The sequence below is a fragment of the Danio aesculapii genome, chromosome 6, assembly GCF_903798145.1.
Source record: "Danio aesculapii chromosome 6, fDanAes4.1, whole genome shotgun sequence".
Lineage (NCBI taxonomy): Eukaryota > Metazoa > Chordata > Actinopteri > Cypriniformes > Danionidae > Danio > Danio aesculapii.
The window spans coordinates 61,436,759-61,450,286 of NC_079440.1; the positions used below are offsets into that span (position 1 = coordinate 61,436,759).

Genomic DNA, 13,528 nt, shown 5'->3' on the forward strand with positions numbered 1-13,528 from the left:
CTCTATCCTGACTAGTCTTCCAGTTCCTGCTGCTGAAAAAACATCCCCACAGCATGATGCTGCCACCACCATGCTTCACTGTAGGGATGCTATTAGCCTGGTGATGAGCGCTGCCTGCTTTTCTCCAAACGTAACACCTGGCATTCACTCCAAAGAGTTCAATTTGAGTCTCATTAGACCAGAAAGTTATTTCTTATGGTCTGAGAGTCCTTCAGATGCCTTTTGGCAAATTCCAGGCGGGGAGTGCTTCTGTGTGGCCACTCTACCATACAAGTTTGATTGGTGGATTGCTGCACAGATGGTTGTCCTTCTGTAAGGTTCTCCTCTCTCCACAGAAGAACACTGGAGGTCAGACAGAGTGACCATCGGGTTATTGATCACCTCCCTGACTAAGGTCCTTCTCCCCCGATCCCTCAGCTTAAATGGCCGGCCAGCTCTAGGAAGAGTCCTGGTGATTCAAACACCTTCCACTTACGGATGATGGAGGCCGCTGTGCTCATTGGAACTTTCAGAGCAGCAGAAATGTTTCTGTAACCTTCCCCAGCCTTGTGCCTTGAGACAATCCTGTCTCGGAGGTCTACAGACAGTTCCTTTGTCTTCATGCTTGGTTTGTGCTTTGACATGCACTGTCAACCCTGTGACCTTATATAGACTGGTGTACGCCTTTTCAAATCATGTCCAATCAACTGATTTGACCACAGGTGAACTCTAATGAAGCTGTGAATACTGATGTACATGTGATTTTTCAGCTTTTTTATTTGTAATAAATTTGCAACAATTTTAATAACTCTTTTTTATCACATTGTCATTATGGGGGATTGTGTGTAGAATGTTGAGGAAATAAATCATTTGAATCCATTTTGGTATAAAGCTGTAACATAAATATGGAAAAAGTGAAGCGATATTAATACTTTCCGGATGCACTATGTATATAAAATTTACATATGTGTGTTATACAATATATACAGTATTTTATATAATATTTAATTTTGACATGTTAACAGGCCTGGATTGTCTAATCGGGAGGACCGGGAGAATTTCTGGTGGCCCGGTTCGTTTTTTGGCCGCAAGGGCTGGTGTCCCTAACTGCTTGCACTCTTAGCAGTCGCACTTTTTTTCATTTACTAATTTATTTGATCATAGCCTCACTCTTTTCATTCATTAGTTTTCCGCAGCTCCGCTCTTTTTATTTATTTTCTTGCAGCCTGCAGGTAAATGATGATGTAACTATCATTCAACCCCAAACAGCAGCACCTTAGTGCTAAGATATTCATATATATATATATATATATATATATATATATATATATATATATATATATATATATATAAGAATTCGAATAATTAATATTAATGAATATTACACCTGCTCAATGAAAATCAGATGATTCACTATATTTATAAATCTGACATAATTTGATCAGAAATCTAAAAAGGGGACAAAAGGATTAAGCCATCAGTAGAAACTAACACTGTGGTTGAGTCTTGCAGATGACTCACGCACTAGCATAACAGTGCGATTGTGGTCTAGTGGTCAGCACGTTGCATTATAATGCCGTCAACCGGAGTTCGAACTTCACCTATGTAATTTATTTTTTGTTTTTTTCTTCATTTTTAGTGTTGGAAAGTGCTTAAAACTCCAGGGCTGAAAAGGAGTCCCACTCCGGCCCTGCATGTTAAATATATATATATATATATATATATATATATATATATATATATATATATATATATATATATATATATATTTGCATCCTTTGTGAAGGTTTTTATATACATCACATGTAATTTGGTTTATCAGACCTTAATAGATTAAATTAAATGGTTAAACATTTTGCTCCAATCCAGTAAATCAAGAAAAACTTAGCATTTTCAAGTGTGTAATTACTTTTATTCTTTGCAATTTATTGATTATATGACACTAATAATATTATACAAGCTTCAATTAAAGGTGCAGAATGGGAGGAATCACTTCCAGAATCTGTAATAGTCAGTCTCTGAGCAGGTCATGTGATCAGGGTGTCACACTGTCTGATGTGACATGATCTGACCAACTGTGTGTGTGTGTGTGTGTGTGTGTGTGTTTTATATTTCTCAACTCAATATGATGCATGAAATCCTGATTTTAGGAACAATCCAATCTACATAAATCTGCTGATTTTACTCATCATTGATCATCTGACTTCCACATAAAATATTAAATATCACAATCTTGCCATTTGAATAATCTCTCTAATAATTAGTAGGTAAAATAATCAAGTTGTTTTCTGTATAGAATGATTCTAATGATAACAGCATAACTAATGCATACAAATCTGCACATAGCAAACACAACAAACGCTACTCGTTGAAATATACGTATAAAAATAGTCACAGCTACATCAAAATACAGTAGCTACAGGTTATTCTCTCATAACGTCACACGGCTCTGATTTTGGGTCCTTCTCAGAATACACAGATAGATGATGTAAAGAGCAGCTCGCGAAATGTCCTGTTTGTAAAGCAGCTGTCCTTCAATGTAAACCGTTTGTAAAGTTATACATTAAAAAAGTGTCTGATAAATGAAGATATTGTCTCATAAAATAGAGTCGACTCTGAATCACTTTAACGAGTCATTATATTTTTGAATCTTTTGCCTGCTACTGATCTACATCAACTTATTTGCATAAACTCCGCCCCCCAGAAGTTACAAACGTCAATATAGCATTATTCTTGTGAAACTTTACAACAATATTAGTATTGTGAGGGATAGATTTATAGTAGACGTTAATGAAACACAATGTAATGGGTAATTTTTCATTCATTTTCATTTCGGATTAGTCCCTTTATTAATCTGGGGTCGCCACAGTGGAATGAACCGCCAACTTATCCAGCACATGTTTTACACAGCGGATGCCCCTCCAGCTGCAACCCATCTCTGGGAAACATCCATACACACTCTTAAACTACGGACAATTTAGCCTACCCAATTCACCTGTACCACATGTCTTTGGACTGTGGGGGAAACCGGAGCACCCGGAGGAAACCCACGCGAACGCAGGGAGAACATGCAAACTCCACACTGAAACGCCAACTGACCCAGCCGAGGCTCGAACCAGCGACCTTCTTGCTGTGAGGTGACAGCACTACCTACTGCGCCACCCAAATGAAGGAATTAAATAAGCTTGCAGCACCTGGTATTTCCAGGCAATCTCCCATCCAAGGACTAACCAAGCCCAACCCTGCTTTACATCCGAGATCAGACGAGATCGGGCATACTGATGGGTATATGGCTGTAAGCATGGGTAATTTAATAAATTATATAAATAATAATTGTTATTAACTTTCAGCCAGAGCTGTATCTCCTCTAGAAATGGTCCACAATTGATAAAGAAAGACCAATCAAAACAGACTTGGCAACAGCTGACCAATCAGAGCAGAGGTGGTTTATGTAAGGGGGAGGGGCTTACAGACCTGAAGCCCTAAATTGATTTAAATGAACCGAATCAAAATCACCGCAACATATACTCTGAGAAAATTATGCTGAGCTATGCTGACGTTATCTTCAGCAGCTCAAACACTCTACTGGCTAATGGACAGACGGCTGCTTCTCACTCAGGGCCGCTGTTTATGCTAATGAGGGGGAGATGGGCACTAGTGTGTGTGGCTTTCTCCCTCTGATGACACGTACAAACGTCAATCAAAGTGTTTCTGCAGACTGTTTCTATCAAGTCTGATTATAACAAATACAATTAATTCATGTTGACCATTAGAAGCTGGAGATATTCACACATTAACTGTGTTTAAACCCATTATAAATGTGATTTATATGGCATAATAGGTGCCGTTTTAATGAAGAAGTTGATCAATGATGTGTTTTCGGAGAAGGACTCTTCTTCTTCTGTCTCTCTGCAGTCAACCCTGTTCTCCAGCCGCGTCTGTCTGATTTCTCTTTTGTTTTTTATAGATTGACCGATCCGATGGTTCATTACTGGAACTGCAGGCAACATGCAAATATAAAGAGGAGGATTCAGGAGCACAGATCGCTGAAACACAAGAAAACACAAGACAAAACAACAGGCTCAGCATTCTCATGGTAAATATGACATATTTAATATATTCATTATAAACACAGTCACATAATGTACTTACCAGAATAATTACTTATTACAGTTATTATTAATATTATATTCATTCATTCGTTTTCTTTTTGGCGCAGTACCTTTATTAATTTGGAGTTGCCACAGTGGAATGAACCGTCAACTTATCCAGTATATGTTTTACACAGCGGATGCCCTTCCAGCCAACACTGGGAAACACCCATACACACTCATTCACAGACACACTCATACACTACGGCCAATTTCAAGAGTTCACTCTTAGCTCACGATTTATACATAGCTTGTTTGGCGTGCTGTCCCGGGAGAGAGCCCTGAGCTCAAGGGATCCTCGAACCCAGGGCTCCCTCCTTTCACAGGGCGAGGGGAGATTGAGCTCAGGTCGATCTGAAACTCCCCCGCTGCTGAGGCCAAGGTGAACTTCCTGAGAGTAAGACATCAGAAAAAAGATTTAGGCTTATTTTATTTATAATATAGAGCACATTTGGATGGTGGGAGGAAACCAGGGAACCCGGGGGAAACCCACGCGGACATGGGGAGAACATGCAAACTCCGCACTGAAACATCAGATGGCCCAGTGAAGACCCAACGCCATTGGTATTCTTGCTGTGAGGCAACAGTGCTAGTCACTGGCCCACTGTGCCACCCATTCTGGATAAAGGTGGAAGAAGGGGAGGAGGGGGGTTTCTTCCAGACGAAGATAGTTGTAGAGAGGAAATGAGGATATATATATATAGTGACTTGGGATCCTTTGATTGGAGGATCATGATTAGCTAATGTGGACCAGCTGGGTCAATCATGAGCACATGCTCCTCTCGAAATTAGTTTAAAATTAAACTTCACTTAGTTCATCAATTCCCCTATAGCGCATGTGTTTGGACTGTGGGGGAAACCGGAGCTCCTAGTGGAAACCAACACGGAGACGGGGAGAACATGCAAACTCCACACAGAAATGCCAACTGACCTAGCCGGGACTCGAACCAGAGACCTTCTTGCTGTGAGGCAATCATGCTACCCACTGTGTTGCCGTGACACCCCAAATGTATAGTTAAGTACAAAACTATTAACCCTAGATATCATTGGATAAAATAACTGTGTTATTCAAACTATTAATCTCTCAATTAAACACATGGGACATAATAAAAATAATACATGGAGGGCTAATCATTTTGTCTTTGACTGTATTTAATTAGGATGTATTTATATTTCTTAATAATAGTGTTAAAGAGCGACGAGATGATCCCAAGGTTTCCATAATCTTGGACCAGGCCGTATCCTGAGCAGCTACTGTGGTGGTCATGGAGGAGTGGAGAACATGAGACTGATTCCTGTGACGCTCCAGGGACAGACGAGTCTTCACTGAGGCCAGCTTCCAGCCTCCGCCGCTGAGACTGCAGCTCTGCACAAGACGTTTGGCCAGCGGAGAAATTAAAATGGTCGTCCCCATCTGAGTCTGGTTTCTCTCCAGGTTTTTTTTCTTCACTTTCGCCAATTAGTGAAGTTTTTACTCTCCGCTGTCACCACTGGCTTGCATGGTTCAGGATCTGTAGAGCTGCACATCGTTGGATTTGCTCTTCAGTGTTTGGACTCTCAGTAGTGATTATTAAACCACACTGAACTGAACTAAACTGAACTGAACTTCAACTCTACAAACTGAACTACACTGTTCCAATTTACTATAATCTTCCATGTGAAGCTGCTTTGACACAATCTACATTGTAAATGCGCTATACAAATAAAGATAAATTGAATTGAATTATGGGTTTTTGAAAATGATCTTCATGCAGTGTTTAACACAGCTCTAAGTGAAGTGAAAACATCCAGCTGAGGGGTAAATATGAAAGTGCACCGTGTTTAAAACTATAGATTCTTTAGCGAATTAGTTGACTCAGAGTCGAATAAATGAATCGAGTTGGGTTCGGATCTTTTGTTTGATCACATCGACACGTTACATCACCAGATATGTAGTTCCAGTTCAATGTGAACGCGCTTTCACTTCAGACATTAGCGGAGGCGCGGTGTATCACGCTACTGATCATGACTGAAGATGACGATCGCTGACAGGTGAAGATTCGGCTGCGGGGATTAAAGGGTTAAAGTTAATGTGTGCTATGTTTGTTCCTGTCATTTTTCCTGATTCAATTCAATTCAATTCCCCTTTATTTGTATAGCGCTTATACAATGTAGATTGTGTCAAAGCAGCTTCACATAGAAGGTCATAGTAAATAGGAACAGTGTAGTTCAGTTTGTAGTGTTTAAGTTCAGTTTAGCTCAGTTCAGTGTGGTTTAATAATCACTACTGAGAGTCCAAACACTGAAGAGCAAATCCAACGATGCGCAGCTCTACAGATCCTGAACCATGCAAGCCAGTGGCGACAGCGGAGAGGGAAAAAAACTTCACTAAATGGCGAAAGTGAAGGAAAAAAAACCTGGAGAGAAACCAGACTCAGATGGGCACGACCATTTTAATTTCTCCGCTGGCCAAACGTCTTGTGCAGAGCTGCAGTCTCAGTGGCGGAGGCTGGAAGCTGGCCTCAGCGAAGACTCGTCTGTCTCTGGAGCGTCACAGGAATCAGTCTTATGTTCTCCACTCCTCCATGACCACCACAGTAGCTGCTCAGGATTCGGCCTGGTCCAGAATATGGAAACCTTGGGATCATCTCATCGTTGGTCTTGGATTGAATCAGTGACTCTGCATACTGATGATTCTGATGATTGATACAATAACCTATACTGCAACGTGGGATTCGTCGGCCGTTTGCTATTAAAGGAGCAGCAGAGACTATGTATGAGACTGTACTGTATGTGTCAGACTTTGACAGGGACTTTGTCAGTAACTTTAACAGTTCATATGGCCAGTTTCTTCTTCCTCCGGATCATCACATGTAAGTGTCATTAAAATTGTTGCCTCATTTTCTGTAGTTTGCAAAATATGTGTTTAATAGTGTGTTATAATCACGTATCGATTATAGATCAGTGCTTGTACTGTATATCTCAGGTTAAATCTGTATGGGGGTGTTCACATATCGCGTCCAAAACCACGTTAATAACATGACGAGTGCTTCTTCCTTCACTGGTTTAAATGCATTCCTGAACTCGTGATCCTCTGCTGTTCGCCTTTGCTATGGCCACCATCAGGTGTTCCTCACACGTGCGGTGTGGTCCATTTTTAAAATAGTTCAGCATTTGGCACTGTGTGGATTAATACTGAATGTGTGTCGCTGTTATTATTGGGGTTAGGGTTAAGAGTAGAGTAATATGGTGTTTAACTGCATTGCTTTAATGCTTTCCTGCAGTGGGCTCTCACATACTCTCTGCTGCTTCATACTGTAGCCGTGGTGAATGCAGTTGATCAAATCACAATAGACTGGGTCTTCGGTCCAATCAACGCAGATTAGCATCGCGCTAAGGAGGGGTTTGGGAACAAATGTATGGCTGAACAGTTCATATGGGAGTCTTTGGGATAATTATGTAAAAATAAATGCAGATTATAAGACAATGAAAGTGTTTTTTGACCTTGCACGCAGATCAGCCTGCTGTAGGAGACCCCCAAAATCAAAATATGACCTTTTATGATGCAAAATAGGGGCTCTTTAATATACTAACACAAATAATACTGTGCATGAATTTGTATTTGAAGCAACAGTGAATTGACGAATAGGCTTAAACATTTAATAATGTAAATACTTTGATAACAACTTATTTATTAATAATTAATACAAATGCAATTACATTTTTAAATGTATTTTTTACATGTAAAACGTTTCAGTAATTAAAATATTGAATTATTTTAAGAATATAAATATAATATATAATATTAGTATAATATAATATAATATAATATAATATAATATAATATAATATAATATAATATAATATAATATAATATAATATAATATAATATAATATAAATATTCTCCATTCCTGTGCATTTATTTGCATTTTGAAGTTGGTCTGCCAGGTGTGTGTGTGTGTGCATGCTTACCTGTCTGTGTGTTTAGCTAGCGACGGGCTGCTCTTGGTGGTGTTTCTGCTGTGGTCCATCAGTGCTGGTCGATGAGCGACACTCACTGCAGCACAAACACCATCATCATCATCATCATTGTCGTCAGAAAGCTTTTATTTACAGCAGTGTTTAGACACTCACCTGTTATCATTCACATCAGAGCTGTTTCCTGTTCAGAAGAACAAAACATGCATCAACATCTGTACAGAAATATCCACATGCAGTGCTAAAACTCAAATCTAAAGGCTGATTATTGCTGATGCTTGACACCTTTAACGTCACGTAAAACAACTGATATAAATCCAGCATTTGGAAAAAAAACTACTTTTGACTCTTCTAAAGCATGAAAACACCATCATATGTGTGCAGATATTCAGAAACATGCTCAGTGAACATTCTTGTTTATCTGAAAAACAGTGCTGAAGTCAGATATTCTGCTTTGAACATGTGTTACATGCCAGAACATCTGTCTTTGTTTTGGTCATTTAACCTGCCCAATGCCAGTTTAGCCAATTATATTTCAGCACCCTAGGTTGCCAGATGGTGGAAAACAGCGTATTTCATTCATTTAGTCAGGAAGGCTCTTAACGCATGCGTCCGTGACTCAAATGTGACCTCTGGTGGACAGTAGCAGACTCCGAAATGAGACATAGATTCAGAGTTCCACATGAGGTTATTAATTTAGCAAATAATATAAATATTACGAGCTTAAATATTAGGTGAGCAGGTTGCATTGTAACCCCGTGTCCTAACAACACGCTACATGACGAGATATGCAGTAATGAGAAATTTGGCTGTTTGCACGAGACAAAACACGACAGAAATGTAAATACAGCCATTCAGAAGCACAGAATAGTGCACTCACTGCACCCCAACCAAATGGAAAGGTTTATAATCTAATTAATACGTATTAAACCTCTTTAACATTATTAAATGTAGATGCTGAATCACTGATATGTGTTGGTTTGCTCTGAGTCTCAGTTCTGAAGTTCAATTTCAGACGGTTCATTTTATTTTCCAGATCTGAGCTGAACTATCTGCTGCTGCTTTCAGTAGTATGGCAATAAATGTCATGTAAAATGGCATTTAAACTTACATTATTAACATTTAACACTGTATAAAGCACATGAGGTGTACCTGAGCTGATCATTTCTGTTGTTCAGATGTGAGAATTAGAAGCAGTTTCTAATATTTCAATTCAAGGTGTTGGTTGGAACAAAATATGGAGAATATTCCTCCTATTGCGTGCCGTTGCTTTTATTTAGAACACAACTTAAATCAGCCATTAGGCTCGATCGTCATACTCGCTTCTGTTGGTCCTCAATCTGGCAACCTGCGCTTGCATTTGTTTGGTCCAGGAATGCAAAACTTAGTTTAACCACTGGGTATCAAACTTACATACTGCACCTTTAAAAACTGTCCAACTAGTAAGATTTGTTTCTTTTTTATGATTTAAGCCACTGAAGTTACAGTAAAACACCAGTTGGTGGCGCTCAAGCACAATTTTGATTTAATTTATTTAAGCCCCTTCCCCTTCCTTTAGTCAACTCCGGTCTGATTGGTCAGCTGTGGCCAAGTCAGGTTTGACTGGTCTTGCTGTATCTATTGTGTTTATATGCTACAGGGAGGCGGGGATTATGCAAATGAATCACTTTGTAGATTGTTTACATTGATGGACTTTATTGTTCACATTTTTATTAGACCATAAAAAGAGTAATAACACTGATTTACCGTTAGTAATGTGGAGTTTCTGTGTGCAGTTTGTAGTTTCGTGGGTTTGTCTCTCATTCTCTGAAAGTGTCCTGTTAATATGAGCACACACACACACATATTCGGTCAACTGTAGTGAAACACGGTAAAACAGCTATCAGAAACACTGACGCTGGTAATTCACCTGCTGGTTAAACTGGACTCAGTCTTGGATGAGGTTAACTTGTGTTTTTCACTGCTGCTGTCAAACATCGCATTGCTGAATGTGATTGGCTGATCACGGCTGCGCAGGAACATGTGATTGGCCGATAAGGAGGCGGGGTAATGACCTGGACGAATGGGCTTGGCTGAGGGCAAGATTTCAAAGGAAAACATTTAGAAACTTTATGATTAGATTTATAATATGATTTATTATTACTGGGATATTAAGTATATGTAATGTATGATAGGTATAATTTTTATACATATATTACAAAAAAAAGTATCATTTTGTTTTATTATTTTAAAACCATATGGACAATATGCAGAATGTTTTTATAAATGTTATACTTAATATATCAATAAACCTATATATCAATATGTAATAAATAATTTATGTGTATTAAATAATACATAATTAAATAATAATATTTTAATAAAATCTGCACCTATTTTAAAGCGAGAATTATTAAGAAAAATTGCTATACAAATAAACTTAAATTGAATCGAATAACATGTATATGCACAATATATATTACATAAAAATATTATTAAATTTATGAATAATAAAATTCTGTATTTATCAAATGTAAGTGAAGTAATATCACCTCAATTTTATACTGTAAATATATTTAGAATGCACTTAATACACTAGATATTTATTGTGTAATTTACATTTATTGTTAGTTTTAGTAATTGAATTATTTTGCATATTAAATATTTGTAATATACTAAATCATTTCATATTTATTAAAAATAAATAGCTTTAATATTAATTTAAATATTATAAATGAATAAATATTAAAATATAAAAAATAAACAAAAGTAATATTATTTTTCTAAATTATACTAATATTATATATTATATTAATCTGTACAGTTTAACAAAGTGACTTTTATTGACATTTTAGTCGTCTGAAATAATATAATGTAGAAGAAATAATATATATAGAGAGAGAAATAAGTACAGAAAATACACTGGCAGTGTATTACGAGAGTTTTTGTAGCGTAGTAAACAACACTAACCCAAACAATATACTGTACAGTTGAAGTCAGAATTATTAACCCCCTTTTTCCTTTTTTTAATATTTCCCAAATGATGTTTAACAGAGCAAGGAAATTTTCACAGTATGTCTGATAATATTTTTTCTTCTGGAGAAAGTCTTATTTGATTTATTTCGGCTAGAATAAAAGCAGTTTTTAATTTTTTAAACACCATTTTAAGGTCAATATTATTAGCCCCTTTAAGCTATATATTTATTCAATAGTCTACAGAACAACCCATCGTTATACAATAACTTGCCTAATTACCCTAACCTGCCTAGTTAACCTAATTAACCTAGTTAAGCCTTTAAAAGTCACTTTAAGCTGTATAGAAGTGTCTTGAAGAATATCTAGTCTAATATTATTTACTGTCATCATGGCAAAGAGAAAATAAATCAGTTATTAGAGATGAGTTATTAACACTATTATGATTAGAAATGTGTTGGGGAAATCTGCTCTCTGTTAAACAGAAATTGGGGAAAAAATAAACAACCGGTCTAATAATTTAGGGGGGCTAATAATTCTGACTTCAACTGGAGCACTGCAAATGATTGGAAATGAAAGCTACGTTTCCATCCACATATTTTTATGCGCATTTTGGATTATTGCATAAGAAAATACTTTAAAATGCCAAGATGCACATACATTTAGAACTTCTGCAATCAACTGAGACGGATAAACTTTTTATCAGATAAGAATAAATGTATTGCATAAATAAACATTAAAGCATGAACCACAAAATACGGACAACTACTAATTTAGAGATTTGTTTTTACAGTGTAAAGGTGAAATTCTGACCGATGAGAGCGGCGTGTGGGCGTCTGAAGGGGTTTCTGCTCCTCATCACGTCTTTGATGCGCTCCACCTCTTGCTGGTAGCGCCGCCGGTCCTTCATGGCTCCTTCTTTAGCTTCTCTCAGCGCCTCCTCGAGGGCTCGAACCCGTTCAGCTGTGGAGCGAAGACGCTTCTCTAGTTTGGGCAGCTCACAGCGCAGATCTGCATTATCACGGACCAGCTGACAAACAAAAAATACATAACTCATGAAAAAGTGTCACACACATAATAAAATATCAATATTATTCATCCAGGAAGTTAGGGGGCGCTTTTACATAAGCATCACAGAAGTAAAGATACTGAGTAAAAAAAAAACCAGACAATAAACACGTGGTGGTGGTATATTATTTGTATTATTAATATGGAGTAATTTAGTATGTCAGTAATTCTCTTGCTAAATGTATTTAAACAAAATTTAAAGTGATAGAAAAAAGCAACAATACAAATTAGTCTTCCCTTGTTAATAGCAAATTTTATTTAAATACATTTAGCAAGAGAATTACAGACTCATATAGGTTCTTAAACACTCTTAAACACTCATATTGATAAATAAAGACTGACATGTAACCATATAGATGGCCATCTAATCTTATAGCAAGTGATAGAAGTCTTTCAGATTAGATGTCAGTATTTAGAATAAGAAGTCAATCTTTATGAATTGAGTCTTTAAGATTAGATGGCCATCTATATGGTTACATGTCAGTCTTTATTTATCAATATGAGTGTTTAAGAGTGTTTAAGAACCTATATGAGTCTGTGATTCTCTTGCTAAATGTATTTAAACAAAATTTGCTATTAACAAGGGAAGACTAATTTGTATTGTTGCTTTTCTTTTCACCACAAATGATATCAAGTGATAAGAAACTGATATATATCAAATGAAATTGAAACACAAGCTAAAATGACATTATTTCACAGAAAATCTGCTCTAAATTAAATAAAAGAAATTATAATTTGCCAGTTCGAAACAATTCAGCAAGACAAGCAGCATATCACATTTACAACCACACATACTGCAGTGCAGAGGTTTGAAAACAGTATACCATCACACTGCAGTCTTTTAACTTCTTTTTGTTGACAAAGACTAAAAAAGAACTTTTGAAGTATACTTATATATACTATATACTATACTCCGTTTAGAGCAGTGTTTCTCAACTGGTGGGTCGCGGGAACATTTTCAGTGTGTGGTCAAAAAAACTAAATAATTTTTAACTTATTTTGCTTATACCGGACTTTTATTTTGAAATGCGCGCGCGACAACCGTCCCGTTTGACATGTGAAATTTCATTTAATTATAGCAACAAAAATGTCGACGCGCAAGTACGACCCAGAATATGTAAAGTATAGATTTACATCTATTGATGACAAAAAAGGCTTAACCTCAGTGTGTCATATGTAGTGAGGTGCTCTCACAAGAAACTACATTTAGAAACCAAACATCCCGGTTGCAAGGACAAACCTGTGGACTATTTTCAAAGACGACTCCAAGAGCTGAGGGCATCACAAAAGTGCATACATTTTGTTAAATGACAGCAATAAAGTATTGTTTATTTGTAAGTCTTGATGATTTTCTTATGATTTATCTGTCACAATTTGAGTATGTTAATAAATAAATACAAATTAATTATAATTCCTAAAA

The 13,528-nt window shown here is 37.0% G+C and overlaps 1 protein-coding gene across 2 annotated transcripts in view; it reads right to left on the reverse strand.

Moving 5' to 3' along the window:
- Positions 1 to 2,826: 2,826 nt before the first annotated feature.
- kif5ab (kinesin family member 5A, b) overlaps positions 2,827 to 13,528 on the reverse strand; it is a 70,228-nt gene continuing 59,526 nt past the window's right edge. For both annotated transcript variants that reach the window (XM_056460669.1, XM_056460668.1), the window contains 6 exons: positions 11,854 to 12,070; positions 9,998 to 10,160; positions 9,835 to 9,905; positions 8,245 to 8,272; positions 8,083 to 8,167; positions 2,827 to 4,025 (listed from right to left, as the gene is read on the reverse strand). In XM_056460669.1, coding sequence (XP_056316644.1) covers positions 8,095 to 8,167; positions 8,245 to 8,272; positions 9,835 to 9,905; positions 9,998 to 10,160; positions 11,854 to 12,070 — 552 coding nt within the window. In that variant the 3' untranslated portion in view covers positions 2,827 to 4,025; positions 8,083 to 8,094. The remainder of the gene's footprint in view (positions 4,026 to 8,082; positions 8,168 to 8,244; positions 8,273 to 9,834; positions 9,906 to 9,997; positions 10,161 to 11,853; positions 12,071 to 13,528) is intronic.